The sequence below is a fragment of the Ixodes scapularis genome, unplaced genomic scaffold (genome assembly GCF_016920785.2).
Source record: "Ixodes scapularis isolate PalLabHiFi unplaced genomic scaffold, ASM1692078v2 PGA_scaffold12__126_contigs__length_90152505, whole genome shotgun sequence".
NCBI classification, from domain to species: domain Eukaryota; kingdom Metazoa; phylum Arthropoda; class Arachnida; order Ixodida; family Ixodidae; genus Ixodes; species Ixodes scapularis.
In genome coordinates, this window is record NW_024609838.1 from 80,465,266 (window position 1) to 80,485,093 (window position 19,828).

The 19,828-nt window shown below is 45.7% G+C and overlaps 2 protein-coding genes across 3 annotated transcripts; one reads left to right on the plus strand and one right to left on the minus strand.

Annotated features, from left to right (window-relative positions):
* Positions 1-6,071: 6,071 nt before the first annotated feature.
* On the minus strand, positions 6,072-9,914 carry LOC115313793. Its single transcript, XM_040222354.3, has 3 exons — positions 9,881-9,914; positions 7,330-7,590; positions 6,072-7,054 (listed from the first exon to the last, which is right to left on the minus strand). The coding sequence occupies exon 3, from the start codon at positions 6,831-6,833 to the stop codon at positions 6,267-6,269; it is 567 nt and encodes a 188-aa protein (XP_040078288.3). The 5' UTR covers positions 6,834-7,054; positions 7,330-7,590; positions 9,881-9,914; the 3' UTR covers positions 6,072-6,266.
* Positions 9,915-13,111: 3,197 nt separating this feature from the next.
* On the plus strand, positions 13,112-19,828 carry LOC120850023. Of its 2 annotated transcripts, XM_040222358.3 has the most exons (4): positions 13,114-13,644; positions 15,640-15,743; positions 19,092-19,190; positions 19,292-19,828. In XM_040222358.3, the coding sequence occupies exons 1-4, from the start codon at positions 13,464-13,466 to the stop codon at positions 19,448-19,450; spliced, it is 543 nt and encodes a 180-aa protein (XP_040078292.1). In that variant the 5' UTR covers positions 13,114-13,463; the 3' UTR covers positions 19,451-19,828. The 2 variants fall into 2 exon arrangements, with proteins under 2 accessions (XP_040078293.1, XP_040078292.1); XM_040222359.3 differs by lacking the exon at positions 19,092-19,190 and having other exon boundaries at positions 13,112-13,644.

The window sequence follows — 19,828 nt, forward strand, 5'->3', positions numbered from 1 at the left end:
TCATGCCCCGACCATGCCACCATACCATAGGTGAGTGCAGTGACAAATGGTCCCAGGTTTGTCACCTGACCGTATATGGGCTTACGGTGTGGCGCTACTCATGCAGCACCTATGCTTCGCGATGGAGCCAGTGAGCGAGGTGTGACACACGAAAGCTGTGCAAGCCACAGCTTTACAGCCTGCAAAGCGTGGCAAGATCCCTCTCCCTTTGCAGAGCTGGCATTAGCTCACCGAGAAGCTATTGCAAGCACTAGAAAGCCACAGAGTGTGAATAAAAGCGCTTCTGAAAATGAATTAGTGCGTAAATTATGCATCTATATGTGAAAACTTAAAAAACGTATATATGTATACATATATATATATATATATATATATATATATATGTTTAATATATATTAATGTTTAATATATATTTAAATACTAAAAAAGGCAAAAAAGAAAAAAAAATGGTTCCAGGTGGGCTTGCACCCACAGCTCCACGGCCCTTGAATTCAGTTCCCTAAAGCCCGCTTCAGACGAAAAATTTCGCCCAGCAACTTCATGTCGCAGCACCAGCAACACGGGCCGCCCGCGTTCACATGCAGCAACCAAATTGCTACGACTTGCCATCATCATCATGAAATTTTATTTTTCTTACAGCATTTAGACGCACAGTTATATCCTAAAACATGTTTTTATATCTTTAAATTGCGCTGAGAATACTAACTCATCTTTTTGAAACGGTTTATTTATAAAAATGATCCATTTCACACCAGAACTAAGTCCTCAGTTCTCATCATCACGACCACAGGGGTGTCACGTGAAAATATTGCATTCCTGATTGGCTGCTGCCGCTTCAAACATCTCCCAGTAGTCAGAGTTGCTCGTCCACTTCGAGCCGGACCCGATATCAGCAATTCCTGTCGATCTAGGGAACGCTAGGAAACAACCCGCCAGCAGCCCCAAAATTGCTGGAAAGGTTGCCCTGTCTGAAGCGATCCTATACTCTGTTTCATACATAGAGTGCAACGCAGTCAAAGCTGGCGCACCGGTTTGCATTGCTGACCGTGCCTAAGTTCGCCCTATAAGATAGTGCGTCCCCTGCAAAAAAAATTTAAAAAGTCGGAAAATGTGCTTCCTCGGGGCTAGTAACTGATAGTGGCGTTATGATTTCAACGGAGCACAAATGTTTTTCAAGAAAAAGGAAAAGATAACGTAAACCACCTTAAAATGTTTTCGTGTTCATCCGTGTGGCAGCCGCTGTGGGTTTTCGGGTTGTGTGGCACTGGCTGGTTTTGAGAAGATGGCGTCTTACGCAGCAAGCTCAAGTACCTCTCCTGCTCGGCTGTTTTCGAAGATTCGTTGTGCGAAAATCTTGAAAGAGTGCAAGCAGATGATCGCCAATGTGTACGGGAGTATAAGAACACATTCCCCGGAGAATTCGGTCATGAAGTCCTGGAGACGGCCAGTAACGACACTGGAGTGTGCCCTGTACTGTCGCGAAGTGCAATTCGCAGTGCCTATCTGGCAAGGTGGCGTCCCCGAAGCAAAGACCTCGCAACGTGTAAGTTTCGAGCACGGGGACCGTCAAGCATGACGAGTTCACACAGAACGCCATTCGCCTGAAGGTGCATCGCAGGTGCTCCGAGAGGAAGATTCCTACCCTTGACAGCTATTTCAAAATAAACTGCACAGGCCACAACTATTGTCGATTAACGCCTGATTATAAATTTTGGGACAAGGCCGCTATCAGGGCGATTCCTCGTTCCACGCTGCACGAAAGAAAAATATAACTCGGTGCTGGAGGCAAATAACACTTGCAAAGCGGCAGACCAGATGGTAGAAATCTGGCCTCTCGGCGACTTATAAATAAAAATCAAGGAGGAGGAACTGAAATATGCACTTCGTCAATGCGCACAATCTTGCACGAAAAGTATGTCTAAAAAAGAAAAAAAAAAAAAAAAAACCAAAAAAATTCGCGCTTAAAATGGGTTCGAACCACGGCCACCGAGACGTCAATATCACCAGAGCAGCGCCTTCTACCACTCGTCCACGAAACGCGCGGAGTAACACTTTTTCTATTTTTCCATGTGCACCACCCCTATTGAAAAAAACAGTATGATTCTCAACCCGGCAAACCCGAATTTGAACTGGGCAAAATGGAAATCGAACTGATTAAACTGGCGATATAAGAAAACAAACTGGCCGAATTGGAACATTAACAAGCCAAATTGGCACCTTAACCTGCCAAACAGGCAGCCAGACTTGCCAACCATGCAGACAAACTTGCCAAACAGGCAGCCAAACCTGCCAAACAGGTTCCCGAACTGGCTAAACAGGAAACAAAACTGGCCAAACAGGCTGCTAAACTTGCCAAAAAGGAAGCAAAATTGCAAAACGGGCAGCGGAACTTGCCAAATGGGAAGCAAAACTTGCCAAACTGGGGAAACAGGCAGCTGAACTTGCCAAACAGGCTAAACTGAGTGCTAGACAGGTGAAAGTGGTAGCAGAACTGGTCCTACTGGTATTCAAACTGTTCAAAATGGCGACTGAACTGGTTACACTGATAATCAAACTGTTTTTCAAACTTGTAGCAGAGCATTGTGGTGGAACTGATCAAACTGGTAGCTAACTGCTCAAACTGGTAGTCAAACTGTTCAAATTGGAAATCGAGCTCCTCTAACAGGCAGTTGAACTATTCAAAATCGTGTATATATACCGAAGAAAGGTTGTTTTATAATCTGCCTAGCAGCACACTTTGGTAAATTACTTCATAAATGTAATTTAATTATAGTTACAACGTTTGCCGCCTTTTGCTCCAGCTTCCCAGAGCTGTGGTCTAAACAAGCAAAACTATACCTTTGTCCGAAATAAGGTAATTACAGTTAGAACTACTGGACAAAAAGTAATTCATTGCAATTTACATTACTTTTAGAAAGTCAAAAATTTGGGGGTTTTACGTGCCAAACCAACGACGGGCATCTGGCACGCCCCAGCGGAGGACTGAGGATTAATTTCGACCACCTGGGGATCTTTTGACGTGCAACCGAAAGCTCGGTTACACGGCGTCTTCTCCACAATAAGCCTCCGTCAGATTGCGGGCACCTCGGCCGGGATTCGAACCCGCCACATGGGGATCCGTAGGCCGACGCTCTCGCCTCGGAGCCACCGAGGCGGCTACTTTTAGAAAGCAATTTCACAATGGCATTACTTTCTTTGAACTTTGAACCACGCCGACGTGGTTCAAAAGGCTCTGTCCGCTAATGCTGCCGACCACCTGCCAGATTCTGCAAAGGCTGTTCGACAGTAGTACTGTGCCAGGAACGTGGCAATGAGCTTTGGTCACTCCGCTACACAAGGGAAAAGGAAGCCGACGAATGAACCAAAACATTACCGTCCTGTGTCAATCACCTCGATTGTCTGTCGAACATTTGAAAGGATAGTTAACAGCCAGCTTCTCAACCACGTTGAAGAATCCGGCTATCTCTCCGACAGTCAGAATGGCTTTCGAAGAGGTCGCAGCTGCGAATCAGCACTGGCAACTATTACCCATTTTATCAGTGATCACATGGATAATCGAACCATGAGAGATCTTATCCAACTTGACCTAAGCAATGCATTTGATATGCTCGACATTAACCTCCTGCTTGAGAAGCTTACGCACGCAGGCATACACGATTTCCTATTCACCTGGATATCAAGCTTTCTGCAGAATCGCAGCCAACAAGTTGTGTACTGTGGGGCACGCTCTACAGAGAGGGTCATGTCATCAGGAGTGCCACAAAGCTCTGTCCTCGCTCCGACGCTCTTTCTCATATTCGTGAACGACATGCCACGCAATGACAAGTGTATCCTAGTGCAATACGCAGACGATACATCAATCGCGATGACAATTTCGTCCCAGTCTGACGCACGTCACTTGCAAAACCATCTAGAAGATGTAGAGAGATGGATCTCGAGACAACACCTAAGCCTGAGCGCATCCAAGAGTTCCGTGATACGTTTCTCAAACTGCAAAAAACAGACAATTGCCTTGTATATACTGTAGCAGGCACTCCACTGCGCACATCAGACCACCTGCCTATCTTAGGTGTCACGTTTTCCCAAAACTTGGATTTTTCCGCACATATTGCCGGCATTATCGCGCAGTCTTGCAGGACGCTTGGCCTCATCACCCGCGTCGCAAGGCCAGGTGGGCCAGCGGTCCTGCAGGCACAATATACATCCTTAGTCCTGCCTTCATTGGAATACTGCTCTGCATGCAGTTTGGTCTCCCCCTCAACAACATCTAATTGAGAGACTGTAGAGCGTGCAGCGCCGTGCAACCCGCAAAATTTGCGCCTGGTCCCTGGCACGACTGACGTGCCGTACCACGCACGGCTCAGAAAACTTGGCTGGCGGCCCCTCGATCAGAGACGAAAGATTTCTCGAGTCTGCGTGCTGTGCCGATTGCTCAATGAATCTCTTTCGGGGACTCGCCTATCGGCCGCCGTGCGTCTCGGTAGAAGATCAGGTCAGCTCGAACTTCTTCGAGGCAGGACTGTTCGTCACAGCGAATCCCTACTGCCCGCCGCCATTAGAGACTTTTTGACCATCCCATTAGCTTCTCGTAGCCCTCTGCCCACATCACACGATGAATCCCGGGAACTTTGCAAGGTATTTGCGAGACGAATGCCTTCGCATCTGCAGACATCATGATCTTCACTCCGTCACCCTCTCCTCTTGAATCATCACCATTGCCACCGCCACCAGCAACATCATCGTCATCACCACCAGCTCCATCATCACCGCCATCATAATTTTAATGCTTAATTCTAAAGCTGGGTAGTATTATTCCCAACGGACACAGCAGCAGGCTGGCAGAGACACACGCGTAAGGGTTTTTGCCTATCTGCTTTGCTTGGCAGACCGCCGTGTACGGACCAATTTAAGTGCAAATAAATCACTCAGTCAATTACCATCCTTTGAGATACCCGACGTCAATACTTTCATATAACAGCATATGTCGGTCCGAGACCTATAGCAAAAATCAGATCTGTAAACTATGGCACTGTACTTTACTACCTTAGTTTCGCAAGGTCGTGGATTTCATTAGTGATGTGATAAAAAATACTTGGCTCAGTCAAAAGTTACGAAGGAATACACAAGAATACTCATTCCGAAACCAAAAAAGCATCCTCGTAGGCCATTAAAACGTTTTATTTAACAAAAAGTGCAAGGGAAAGAAAAAGCTCTCATCTTACTGGTGTTCCCCGTTTTTGTTCATAAAACATTCCAGTGGACCAGAACGTTTTCTAGCTTTGAGAGGAAAAGGCTTAACCACATGTCGGCTCATGCAACTTTTTATGTTTTTATTTGTAACTTTTGACTCGAGCAAGTTTCATCAATATTATCACATATAAAATTTCCACCACCTAGCTGAACTTGTATGGTAAATTACAGTGTTGTACTTCAGAAATCCGAATTTTAGGTCTATTTAAGTCTGGGCCCGACACACAGACCACCCGGTAGTGGTCTTTAACCCTTATTGCAATCAGGCAGCAGTGCTTTATTTTTCTTTCCACTTTAGTACATTTGATAATATGCAATGCTTTACACAATAAAACCATTTTGACAGAATATAGCATCTAAAACAAGCAGCAAAGGACATAAATAGAACATGGTTGATGACAGTGAAGTTCAACAATGACAAAGCATGAAATGCAACGACTCTGCATCATTACCCAAAAGAAGGTATTACCCTCTTTAGAGGTCTGCTCAAGCGCAGCACAGCAAACTCAAGCCAAAAAGTGCACAAACATGCACCACCAAATGCATTTTAAGTTTGAAAGAGAAAAGTAATGAGGTATGTGCGATCACATGCAAGCGGTAATATTCTTCGGTTCTATCCACAACCCCTACCCATTTCGATCTGGATGAGCATCGTGCTGGCACATGTTTGTGTATTACTATTGCATGATGCACATTAAAGACCCGAGTCTAGCGGTTACACTGCACTGGCTAAATTGCTCATCTACAGCATAGAGAGCTGTCGCATCACTTAAATGGCAGATAGACATTGCGCTCTTTAAAACTGATAGTGTATGTGGCCATTAAACTGTTAATTAAAACATCAATCAACACATTTTGATTAATTAGTCAAAATATTGTGACGTTTATCCACTCATCTAATGTCTGCCGAGCCCCAGAAGTACACAGAGAAGACGGAATCTATGTACCCAACACACGCTTTTTTAAATTCTGTAAAGAATGAGGAAAAAAAAGCCCTGTATACATGTTAAAGAACTTTAGTCCCTCTCAATTTTGTTCGGCATGTCACACACAAAGCACTTGCTGTCAGCCGGAAACACCATGAAAAGGCAGTTGGCCTTAATGTCCTCGGGTTTCAGCACCTTACAGATGTCTACCTGCGAAGGAAAACATTCCTTTATATGCTCAGGAAAGAGTGGTGTCTCCCGTAACACCAGCCGTCTGCAAAGGAGCGTGCACCCGAGACCAGCAACATGGAGAATTATCTTAATTCTGAAATACTCCCCATCAGCAGTTGACACTACAGTGGTGTCACTCTTTGAAGCTCTTGTGTATGCGGTGCTATGGAACACCTGCCCCTTGTACACAAAACGCTGGTATTCCAAAGCGCTGCCAACTGTGCCTGTCCCACCGTAGACCTCTAGCGCACGTTCCTCGATAGCTGTTAGAATGGCAGCTTTTTCACGTCCTAGCAAGCATGCTTCATCAACATAGCAGGCATTCTGGATGTGTGAATAATCAAGAAATCTTTCACACACACTCCGCTCATTGGCAGTGATTGCCACGTTGCTATCTGCCAGAAGGCATTCAAGCTGCTGCGTCATTACGACTCGCTCTACGATTTGATCCGGAAGTCCTCTAGCTGCAGAGACCAGCTTCACCAACTTTCCGTTTCCTCCCTCGAAAACAAATGCGGATTGCGCCCAAAGTGGTCCCAACTGACGCACGGAGTTTGGCAGGTGGAGGAGCTGGTGCACGTTGAACGTAAGCGAAGCCACCCCATACAAGGCCTCACAGCGACCAACAAAGTCGATCAGCAGATTTTCTGAAAACAAAAAAAGAAGCATGCACAGGATATAATCTCAGACTATAAAATGAATGCATAACATTAACTGAAATTTCAAATGCCGTGCAGCTCATTGGATGATTTTTGGGTGTGATTTCCTACCACAGTTACCTGATTTGCATGCTCTGAGACTTTACACACAACATTCTGTCTAATCAATGCGGGTAGATCTTGACACTCCCATGAGACTGTCATACGGTATAAAAAAAAGACCTTTATGAGGCAAATAGGAGAAAAAAAAGTATGAAGCTTACCTGCACGCTTGATCTCGTCGGCTGTGATGGTCTCACGTAGCAAGATGTGTATTGCTTGCGAGAGCTTGGAGAGATGTTTCCAATACTCCAGAGGCAGAATGTCCACGAGGCAAGGAAGAGCGTAAAACAGAAGCCAGAGTCTCCACTCTGACGCTTTCCAGAAACTGCGCTCGTTGAGTGAACGAGGCAGCCTTGTCACACAGTGTGGTGGCTTGATCTGGAGGAGGCGGCTGTTGACCCGTGCCACGCAGGATGGTGCTCCTGTAAGCAACATAAGTGACTGGGCACATGAGTAATTTATCTTGCTTTAATAACCATATATGAGGCTGTGTACAAAGTACAACCACTCGAAAATGTATTCATGAAAGTTCGCCTCCCCAGAATTTTGAGGCTCAAACCCGAGGTTCAAAAGTGAAAAGTCAAACCCTGAGGTTTAAAGAGGTTTGAGAAATTTGAGAATCAATCTTCCTAACATTTAAATTCATTACGCTAAAAAATATGACAATTTTCAAACTCTTCAATTTGAAAAGTTCAATGAACCTCGAAGGTCAGTCGAATTTCTCCAACGCCAGGCTGTAATGAAATCAGTTTTACCTGTTTTGATTGGGCTAAGCTTTGGAAAAAAATTGTACCTATCTGTTCATGCATGCAGACTATGCGAACATAGGAACAAGCACATATCAGACAACAGGTCAGCTCGATGTTTGATCTGGTTTCGGCATGGCCAAAGCGACGTGGTACAGAAAGTCCATTTCACAGCGAAGTAGAAGCTTACGCTACATGTTAACAAGTGGTGACAGCACTGTATGTTTGTCTGCTTCTGCAAATGTGGTTGTGGGTGGTCTCAAAAGCCATAGATCAAGCATGTGCAGTGCGCCGTGCAAGTACAAAGAGTGACAATCAGCAAAATACAGTGGACATAACATAAAGCATATATTGGATGCACTCTGGCCATCAAAGATGGGCAGCCATGCTATGATTTTGCAAAACACGAACTAAAATTGAATGCCGTGACCATTTTGAAGAAAATCAACGTTGTTTTCTAGATAAACATGCTAAAATGACACTGTTACCATTACTATATACGTAATATTTTTATTAGCTGCAACAAAATTTTAAAAAAAAAGAAAATGGGAGGTAGGGTAAATTGGGCCCGGGGCATGGTGGCCACTAGAAAAAAGGCAAATTTGGGTAATTAGTTAGCTAATGAACTAAGCTTGACCTTATAATGGTTTAGCCGTGCCGTCAAATTCTCGTTAAAAATTTGTGAACGCTACAGGGCCGAGAAATGTTACCCTGGTACACGGTGCCAAGTTGAAACTAAGAGAGCAAAAGCGCCGGTGACTTCATTGCTTTGTGTCACACTGCTGATGTCAGCTGCGGTGCGGGCACGTGGGTTGAAGCTATCGCAGCCGGCTTGGCTTGTTTAAGTGAAGCCGGCTGCAATAACGTCGATTCACGTGCCCCGCCACAGGGGACGTCAGCAGTGTCATGCAAAGCGATGACATTACCGGTGCGATTGTCCGCTTTGTTTCAGTCCGATGCTCAGTACCGTGACATTTCTCGACCCCATAGTGCCTACCACAAATTCTTTAATCAAAATTTAATGGCACCGTTAGACCATATTGAGGTCAAGCCTACATCCTCTAGACATATTAGGTGCACTCAAGTAAAAACTGAAAAGTTAATATAACATTTGAGTTAGTCGCTAACAATTGTTACCTAATTTCGCCTTTTTTTCTAGTAGCCACCATGGCTACTAACACTGCCTCAGGGCTCACATTACCCTATTTCATGTTTTATTTTTTTGAAAATTTGGAGCAGCTAACAAAGACACCTGTATCGATAACATTTTGCTTAGCGATTGTTATATGTATCTGTAAATATACTTAGTTTTAGATACATATTAAAAAATGTGACAAGCAGCTGTAGAGCTAATCAAAATCGGTCAACCAGCCTGGCAATTCTATTTTGCCCAATCTATGCCTAATCTTCTTGAAGGTTAAGCTAAAATTCTGATTTTCCAGATCTGGAGATTTGGCAAAACCTTGGCAACCACTAATGGCTATTGTGTCAGCTTCAAAGTGGACGAAAATGTTGCTATATATAGAGTTACACCTAGAAGATATTCTGATAAAAATGATTAATAGCATAAAGATGAATTTGAGACTGTGCGAAACCCAGACCCCATAAAATTTGTACCTTGCGATCTCGGACTGAAAGTCCGAGGTTGCAAGGTTCAAAGTATTCAATATCTTCAAACTTTCGAACTCGAACCTTGGGAGGTTTGCAACATCTTTAGGTTGGCCCGGACTGTGGAGCTAGTAACAAGGGGGGACCCTCACTGGAGAACTCCCTGCTTCTGCTCAGTGGGCAAGTAACGAGCAGGAAACGCGAATAGTACTAGTATGTAAAGATTCAAGTCAGGAATTGGCCTGGTAAACACCATTAAGGTAAAAATAGGTCGAAGAGGTGCCACAAATTATGAAAAGAGCAACTTATGCGCCAACTTGTAACTGGAAATGAGACATTTTGGTACTGTACGACGTACCTATGTAGAACCGTTTTTGAGAGTTGGATGAAGAAAGCAGGAGTTCTGTAAACTGTTTTGCTGCTCCTTGAAGAACGGCGTGCATATACTCGACGCTCACTCCGGCCACAAGATCAAATCCTGAAAGTAAATGTTACATGTCTCTCAGTTTCTAACTCTAGGGACTGCAAAAAAGCATGCAACTGACAAATCACAAGTTCAATAATTCCAAGAGTATAGCTGGTAACAGTTCATGACATTGAATCTTTTAGTGTACCTCCTGCTTTTTCGGTGAAAGAAAAAATATTAGTATATTAACTCCGCAAGTATGCTGGTCAGCTACTCTGTGAATTGGAAAATCAAAACATCAATTAGGTGTTCCAAAAGGTTTCTCTGAAACCGAAATAGAGTACAATTTTATTGAACGGTCGATTGCCGATCAGAGAATATTGACAGGTTTTACCATCGAAAACCATTACAAAATGCTCTTCTTAGCGCTTCGTACAAATGAGCATGGACGTGAATTTCAGAAGAAATTTGCGTGTATGTACTGCCTCTACTGTCTGTTTCAACGGCATCTTTCTTAGAGACCACTGTTGGCTAAGCTTATGAGAAAAAAAAAATTAGGGGGGAGGTGGCACTCTTACAAGCATAGGAAGGCAGAATGCTAGCCCTGCCTCTGCCGTGGCCCTATGAATTTTTCCCCAAGCTTTGCAAAGGAGGGAAGGAAGGGAACAGTCTTGTCTTACTCTTGAGATTACACAGCAACCACAAAACTTGTGGCTCAGCAGTGTTACGTGTGAGTATACTTGTGTCACGCTTGTGTCAGTATGCTTGTGCAAAGTACTTCGCATCTTTCAGTTGGGCGCCACTGATCACCGATTTTTCCACTGTTGCAGCCTGAAATAAGTATTGGCTTGCAAACTTAAAATAGAAAATTAATTCACAGCGCATCCAAGTAGCCCGTCGTAACATCAGCTAACAGACCTTGGGGAGAAATTGGGGGCACGGCTGTGGTCATCTTCGCTGAGCATCTGCTACTGAACATTTGCAAATCAACAGTGCATTGAGAGTACAAAAGTATGTAGTTCATAATCTCAGAAAGTAAGAATGTAACATATCAGAGTACAGTCGGAACCCAAAGAGATTAGCACAATTAAGTGATCAACGTGCGGAGCATTGTGCTATTCGAAAACAGAATCAAAATCACAAAGATTTTGTGTGACTAATACTTTCTGTTCTCAGTGTGAAACAGTTTGCTTCGATCGCTTGAACCTTGGATAATCTCACCCTGTTCTTTAGACATTCAGGGAAAAAGCCACACCTGGTAGATTCATTAGCGGAGAAGGACCCTTGATTCTATTTATGGTGATCCCCAATCTCAAGGAAAGCTGCATATCTCGGACCACAAGCTCAGATGTTCTTGGAGCCGGTGGTTCCTTGGGCACGTAGCGCATGCTTCCTGTGAATAAAAATAAACGAAAATATATTAGGAGGTTGCACCCAGTAGGCTCAGAAAAACATAATGTTTAGTTTGAACTGCAATGTGCACGTGCAAGAAGACCGATACATACCTTCCAGGTGTTCCCCACTTATGAGGCACCAGGGACATCCAAACGAGCCGTTGAAAAGTACCATGTTCTGAACTGCTGCCCTCGCAGGTGCGTCGACACAGCAGCAGAGCACATAAGCTCTGGACCTGTGCATCTCAGAGCTATGCTCCCACATCACGGGCGTCATGCTTTTGACTTGATCAACAAACTTTGCGAGGAAGGCAGTCATGTTTGGATGGCCTTTTCCGAACCAAAGTCCGGCTAGTGTGGTGTGCTTGAAGCGGATGCTTGGAGGGAGCTCATTCACAGTGAATTGAATAGGCCAAACAGACGTTTTGGATGACACGAAGAGAGGACTGCCGTCAGTGTTAAAAGTCAAAGAAAGATCACTGTCCCCCATCCCAGTCTTTCTGCGCAGAGCATCATAGGCTTCACCTGTTGTTATGTCAGTGACACCACTTCCGCTTGATGAGGTACTACGTTCCATGGCAAGCTTCAGGAGGTTGTTGTGAAGAAGCTCCTTGGTCTTCTCAATAACGAAGGACAGTTGCTTCGTCATGTCAAGCATTACGAAGTAGGATCCATTCTCTTTTAGCACCTTCAGATCTATCCCTTGCTGGCACACTGAGCAGCTGGCTGCAGTCTCTGCGTCTTCCAGAACTGCTCCACAGCCCTCACAAAGGTAGTAGTGGCGAACCAAGTTTTGCGTCGTTGCTGACCAAAGCTTGCGGAAAGCATATTTGCTTTGCGGCACGACTTGCCTTCCAAACAGGGCATTGATGAGCACGAGCAAAGAATCGAGGCCCGACCACGTCATGCCCTGCGATACGACGTGGGCCATTATCATGGCGATGGCGCCGGCTTTTGTCGTCGTAGAATGGGGAAGTGTCTCCGTCCCGAACTGATTGAAACAGGATGACAGAAGGTGTTCGAGCAAGGGCTGTGGTACAGGGTCATTTCCATTCATCTCGTCATCATCATCTCCATAGTCCTCACCAGAGTTCACGACGTCGTCTTGAACATCGTAGTTCTCGTCGCTAGCATTTAACGATTCCGAACGCTCGCGTTCGGCATCTGTGCTCAATTCGGATTCGTCGGAATGGCAGTCCTCGTCATCAGAATTATTCCCAGCGGATTTTAGTGCTTGGGGAACTCGAGTTAACGGGGTGAGCACGTCGTGAGGGGGGTCTCCAGGGTACTGAGCATCCCTTGTACTGTGAAAATATTGCGTTGATCTAGGCATCACAAAAGGCTCACTCTCTGCCAAGTAACATTTCCGACGCTTGGCACCCGGTGAGCTTTCCATTGCAGCTAAAACTTAACAGACAAAGAACTTGGCGCCACCTGTTGAAAGGATAATGGAGACCATAGTCAATGAGACTTGGATTGACTACGTTCTAGGTGTTTGTGAGCAATCGGAACCCGGTTTCTTACACCGGAAAAATAAAATAGAACTATACTCCGTTTAACCTTCAGTCCGAGCGCAGCGGACGCTAGGAGCCATCGAAGCCAATCCCGCGTAGAGAGAGTGTCATGTGACCTTGAGCTCCCTGCGCCGCTCTGCCCAACCGGCAGGTCACGCGATTTTCTCCCGGCGCTGGATAGGCTGGAATAGCTGGTGGCGTCCACTGCGCTTGGACTGATGGTGGAACGGAGTATAGTAAAACGTAGTTCCAGCAAGATGCCAAAATGTCAAGACTTACCAAAACCAAAATAAAAAGTTAGAGGCCAAAAAAAAACTGCTTTCGTCTCTTAAAACCTAGGTGGCGCGAGCTACCGTCCAATATAAAAATAAGTCAATTTTGTTTATTTGTCTATTCATACAGGCGCAGCCAGTGGGCGCAGCCTAGCCAAGCCCAGTCCCTGTCTTGCGCGCGCTTTCTGTCGTCTCTTGCGTGCCTGCGTTTGACCGTCTGCGTCGCCATAATTGATTTATCGTTGCTTGCCCGCGTCCCCATCATTGCTCGACCGTTAGAGGTGGACGGCTGGACCTCGACCGCCCGTACGCTCGGTTTTTTTGCGTCGCGGGTGTTGTGGGCGTCCGTTGGGCGATGTACGCATTTGTAAAGTTTACCGACGGTGGCCGACTGGTTATGCCGATCTCGATGATAAAGAAGTTTAGGCCTAGGGATGATCAAGACTGCAACCCAAAACAAAAGCTTGAAGCGTTCTGGATCTCTGAGAAAGGAGGGGAAGAAGGCTACTACGAAGCGACGGTGGAGATGCTTGGAGGTATGTGTATTCGTGTGATACCTTTTTTAAGATACCATGCTCAGGAATCGTCGGTTCTGGAGATTTTTGTGTGAGCTAATACGCACGTGGAGCAGGGCGGCCGGGCACGAACAAGTGCGCCTTACTTCTAACAAATGCCTCCATCGTTCAAGTACTTGCGCAGTGAAGGCACATGGTTTCACAAAAGCTGTAATTCGGGCTATTTGAAAACGGGTGTTACGAATGCATGTACTGTACTTTTTTAGTGTGAAGGCTGCATTCGAGGAACAAAAACAAAGGTGAAGCGCCACCCATGAGCGTCACGCATGAAATGTTTTATAGCGAGTTCGTTTCACGGCACTCGTGCCCACGCGTGCCCACTCGCAACGTGGAGCGGGTTCGTTTCAGCCGGCACTCCGCGAGTGGTTGCACTCTATAGCGCGAAACACATGTACGACGAAACCGTCCGATCCGACGTGCGGACTGCCGGAATGACCTTGGGGGCGAGGGTTTCCGTAGCATCGGAGAGCGTTGAAAACCCTCGCCTCCGACCGTCGTATTGCGCGGTCGGACGTCGGATCGGACGGTTTCGTCGTACGTGTGTTTCGCGCTTAAGAGTTCGTTTCAGCGCCAACACCCCACGCGTGCATGGACTCGCTGCACCGAGGAAATCGTGAGTGCGCCAAAATGCAATCCCGTCATGCCTCGCTCCGGCGAGGAGCGATGAGCAGACGACGAGGACTCGTCTGCTACGATGTGTCGCGGAACCGAAAGGAAAAAAAAGTAGATTTTTTGATAGAAATCGGGTCCCGCGGGCAAAGGAATCAAATGCGAGCTTGAATTGTAAGCGTCTGCTACTTCATGAAGGAAGCAACTGACAAACCGTGCTTTATTTGCAGGTTTTAAGTCGCTCCGTTGCCGTACAGACGCTGAAATATACCGGTGTGTAAAGAAATGCTCAGAACAGACGCATCAGCGGCCCTCGATATGTTTATCACCATCCGTGCGCGGGTGAAAAATTTAACATTTGTCGACAAAACTCGTGTTTTGTCGACAAATGTTTAACATTTACCTACGTAAGCTAAGGTACCCCGTCGTATTTTGTTCGAGAAAGCTCTTTCTCGACGCCTCACCACGGCTGATATCTGATTCACCTGTAATGATGATCGAAATCGAAAGTCCCACGAAAAGTTTTGCTGGATATTCCAAGAGACAAGTTTTTAAGCCGTACCCTTTCAGTGGTTCACGTATGATACCATGCTCAAATGGGTCAAGCTTCTGCTCGGACAGCATCATCAGTTTTCTTCAGTGTAAGCGGCTATAAAGAGATCGCAACCAGCCGCTTTGTAGACAGCTGGCTGCGGAAATTTACGCCGTCTGTAACCATCTTTACGACAGCCCAGTTGCTTGAAGTCATCGCAAATATAAACTATAGAAAAGAGTCAAAGTACAGGCTAGCTGGTGGAAGTCAACCATTTCGTCGTTTACCCTGAGACCCCCCAGTCTCAGGGTAAACGACGAAATGATAAACTACAGGTTGCAGCGACCAACGTTTGTAGATAAACGTTGGTAGCGACTGCACTCTCGCATTTCCACCCATGACTCCGAACAGAAAAACACTATTTTCGGTTTGAGGTTGGTACCTTTTCCATGACATAGATGGCGACAGCATCAGTTTTCTGGACTTGGTTTTCTGCACTCGGTGCATCTGGCGAGTTCGTTTGATTCCAGTTCTCCGTGCAACACTCTGCGAGTGCGATGCATTCTGGGAGAGAACTCGAACAGCGCCAGTGCGTGTGAAACGAACTCGCTATGAGACACCTATGCTAGTCGAGTAAAGGCTCCGTAAGCTGGTGTGCTAAAAATGGAGTCACTCCATCTTAAGACGTTTTGAAATCAGAACATAAGAAGCTTTCATGTTCTCCACTAGTGCGAGGCGATGTGATGTGCGTGATTGCTTGTTCTAATTTTCAAAAGTAATGCTATGGTTTGGCACGTTACCCACAATCTTCGCAGGGACAGTTGAACTTCTCATCCAAAAAATGCAGAAGGCAAGAGTAGCAGTGCCAAGGATTCTCAACAACCTCCCTGAAGGTGGAGTTGGAGACTCCATGCAGAAGGCAAGTTCATGTTTCAAATAGCTTAATTTCCATGTGCCTGCTGGCACATGGAAATGTGCCACCTACTGGCAAAAGCTTGCTGATACAGCAAGCCTTTGCCAGTAGGAATGTATAGAGCTACCTACTGTTAGGGGGAACTCGCTGATGGATGGACGGTGCTCCGCGTTTTGACAGCTGCTGGGGCAACGGGAAGCTCAGTGCAGACGCAGTAAAGCATGAAACACATGTACGACGAAACCGTCCGATCCGACGTGCGGACTGCCGGAATGACTTTGGGAGCGAGGGTTTTCGTAGCATCGGAGAGCTTTGAAAACCCTCGCCTCCGACCGTCGTATTGCGTGGTCGGACGTCAGATCGGACGGTTCCGTCGTACATGTGTTTCGCGCTTAAGCTTCAGTAGCAGACAACGCGCTGCATACGCCACCAATGCTGCTCACTGCATCTGTTCTGAGCCAGCCGAGCAGACTCAGTAGTTGGCTTATATGTAAAATTCTAAGTTTCCAGATTTTTATTTTTTTAAGTGAAATTTTTTTTATTATTATTACGTATTGACTAATTGCACTTTTTTCAAGCATCTTGTCCCAAATGCAGTACATTAGGCTCGTGTCTGAAATATTCGTCCCACAGCAGCACTTGCAGACGGATGGCTGTAATTAGGACAAAGAGCGGCACAATTCTCACAGAACAGTTTAGAATGAGAAGCGGCCTCACTTTTCTCCTCGCTTCGGTTCACTTTCTCAAGGCAACTTAGCGAAGAGGAGAGGGAATGAAGAATCATGACGAGAGTATGTCCCGTCAGCCTTGTTGAATTGCTCCCTTTCATTCCCAAAATACGGCCATCCCTTTGAAATATTGCTGTACAAGTGATGTCAGGGAGTTTGTAGCGTACCGCCTGTCACTCCTGCCTTGATTAGTCATAGCTTACAAATCAAATTTTTTGATATTTGTTTAGGTCTCGGCCCAACATCAGGACTGCGTGGTAGAACTTGCCTACTGCCTCCTAGATTTTCACTATACTCCGTTTCATACATAGCGTACAAAGCTGGGAAAGGTACTGAAGTAGTGCACATGAAAAAATATTTAAAAAATGTGTTACTCTACGCGTTTCGGGGACGAACTGTAAAAGGCGCTGCTCTGGCGATACCGACGTCTCGGTGGCGGTACCTCAAATTCACTTAACGTGTAAGATTTGTTTTTTTTTTTTACATAATTTGTGTGCATGATTGTGTGCATTGCGGAAGTGCATAGGTCAGTTCCTCTTTTCTTGTTTCTTTTTATTTATAAGGGGGTAGACTAGGGGTTGGTGTTCCGCTTGAACCTAGTGCCGGCCCCATTAAAACGTAAGAATGGTTGAGATCCAGGGTGTCTGCTTAAACCGTTTATTTACATGATACCGTGAAAATCTGAGAGTACCTTGAGAGTGCAGTGGACGGGCCTTTATATAACGAATACTGGGATGCGACTTCATCCAAGTTTTCTTAAGAGTTGGAATGCTGGCGCTGGTGTATGGAAGTCATCCAGACGGCAGTTTCTCGCTGCTCTGGTGCCGGCGCCCCATGAACTGAGAGTGATTCACAATAGACGCGTACACACCACATGGCACTCGAGGTCAGGGTCAAGTGTTGTTTTCTTTTCAAGGAAAGCAGGGGCCTCGGAATGCAGCCACGGGCACATGCGTCGTCCACTTAGCCAACCAAGGTTACGGTCCCTAAAGTTTCGTTTACACTCTTGCAACCGAGTACGACCGACAGAGACCAGACCGGTTTTTAAGCCTCTTGCGACCTCTTAGGACCAGCTCCACTACAGTGCATCCGGTCCTAAGAGGTCGCAAGAGGCTTAAAAATTGGTCTGGTCTTTCTCGGTCGTACTCGGTTGCAAGAGTGTGAACGGGCCTTTAGGCAGAAGAAACCAGACGCACCTAAATGCAGCCACGGGCATTGTCTGCCTAGCCAACCAAGGTTAAAGGCCCGTTCACACTCTTGTGGCCTCTTAGAATCGGGTTTTGTTAGAACCTCTTAATATCTATTACAACAAGAGGACACACTGGTGCCATCCATTGGGTACAAGTGTAAACTTGGCGGTCGGGCATGTTTTCTATTTCTCTCTCGCATTATCCTTTCTTTCTTGGCCCAAAAAGCTTTTGTCAACGTTATAAACGAGCCGTTCTTATAGGTATTACGCACATTTGACCTTAGAAATCCCGCAAAGCCTTTGCTCTTGTGAAACGCAGTTCCAGGGTCACCGCATAGATGGCGCCAAAATGCCAGTGTGTTCCCTCGTCCTTAACATTTTAAGAAGTTTTAACAGATCTCATCTCTCTCGGTCATACTCGGTTGAAAGAATGTCCTGCAAGCAAACTGAGCCTTAGGCACTATTCATCACCGGCGCGGTTCCTTCTTAAGGCTTGTTTCACTTTGAAGCCATAAGGCCGATTTTAACACCAGACATAACTGAAGGCAGTTCACAACACGGTCCACGTGCTCAAAACTCGCGTTGCAAGGTCTTCGCTTCGGAAATGCCACCTTGCCAGATAGACACTGTGCCTTGCACTTTGCGACAGTATGGCCGCACGCTCCGGTGTCGTTACTGACAGTCTCCAGGGCTTCACGGACTGACACGTCTCTGGGAAAATTGTTCTTGTACTCATGTACACATTGGCGCTCACCTGCTGGCACTCTTTCGAGATCTCCGCACAACGAATCTTTGAAAATAACCAAGCAGGAGAGGTACTTGGGCTTGCTGTGTAAGACTGTTCTCAAAACCGGCGAGGCAGGGGCCAGCCGCACAACCCAAAAGCCCGAAGTGGCTGCCGCACCAATGAAAACGGAAAACAATTTAAAGTAGTTAACATTATCTTTTCCTTTTTATTGAAAAAGAAAAGAAAAAAATATATTGGTGTTTCGTCGAAATTGTAACGCCGCTATCAGTTACTAGCTCCGAAGATGCACATTTTTTTACTTTGTTCTTTTTTACAGGGGCAGCACTATCTTATGGGGCAAACGTACGAATGGTCGGCAGTGCAAACCGGTGCACTAGCTTTGACTGCGTTGCACGCTATGTATGGAACGGAGCATAGAGCTAAAATATTTCATAGACTGTCTTGACTACAGATGTTGTGAATAAATCGAGGCATAAGTTTGAAGACACCTTTTATAGAATTTCACGAAATAGAAATTTCGGAGCCTGTGCATCGGCTCATCGTACTGTTTTAGGCTACATTGTGCAAGTAGATGAGAGAGAAGGACATTGGAGAAGAAGGGTGTTCTGCATGGCACAAAGTGCTAGTTGTTTGTCAACCTTTAGGAAACAATAATGTAATTGGCGTAATATTTTCCATTGGGTGCACAGACGTCGTCAAAAAACCCAAAGAACGGAAAACAAGCACAGCTTATTGCTCAAAAGAAATTGTGCGAAGACTACAACTCCAACAGGACAGAAACCTCCAAGGTGAAAAAGCCTGGGAATAATTAACGTTCTCTATAAGTAGAAAATTAAATAAACAATTTTTATGCGCTCATAGAACCCACTTATTGCTATTCTCATTTCAGAGAACGAGGTCAGAGAGCAGCGAGAGTGATGAAGAGACTAATTCACTTCGTCAAAAAAATGCAGTCATTGTCCAACTTCGAAAGCGCTTGAGAGAGGAAAAGGAATACAGCAGGCGGCTAGGCCTTGCCCTTCTGGACAAGATTGGTATGCTTCTTTGAACCGGTCTTATCAGGGGTGTGACAGCTTTGCCACTAGACTGTGCCAAATTCCCCAGCACCAGGGAAGATGCGGCGAGTGAGCACTCGGGGACCGCCTTTCTTGGCAATGCAGTCAAAAGCTATGGGCACGAGCGTCATAGTCGTGCGTATGTCCTCATCGTTTGTGATATTCCAAGAAATGTTGTCCCTAACTAGAAACATGCCTGCCTTTTGGTAGGAGACATTTGAAGTAAATAACGAAAATGAGCCGGCAACAAATGCTAGTGAAACATTTCACTTGAATTGGGTTTCTTTCTTTGCTGCAGACATTATACATCTCCTGCGCATGTGCCTAAACTCGTCGCACGCATCTGGAGGCTCGGCACAGTGTATTGCACC

Coding starts and splice junctions, on each gene's coding strand:
- LOC115313793 (XM_040222354.3), bottom strand. CDS start 6,833: ATGACGCAGCAGCTTGAATGCCTTCTGGCAGATAGCAACGTGGCAATC.
- LOC120850023 (XM_040222358.3), top strand. CDS start 13,464: ATGTACGCATTTGTAAAGTTTACCGACGGTGGCCGACTGGTTATGCCG. Junction 13,645..15,639: donor GACGGTGGAGATGCTTGGAG/GTATGTGTATTC, acceptor CAATCTTCGCAG/GGACAGTTGAACTTCTCATC. Junction 19,191..19,291: donor ACAGGACAGAAACCTCCAAG/GTGAAAAAGCCT, acceptor TTCTCATTTCAG/AGAACGAGGTCAGAGAGCAG.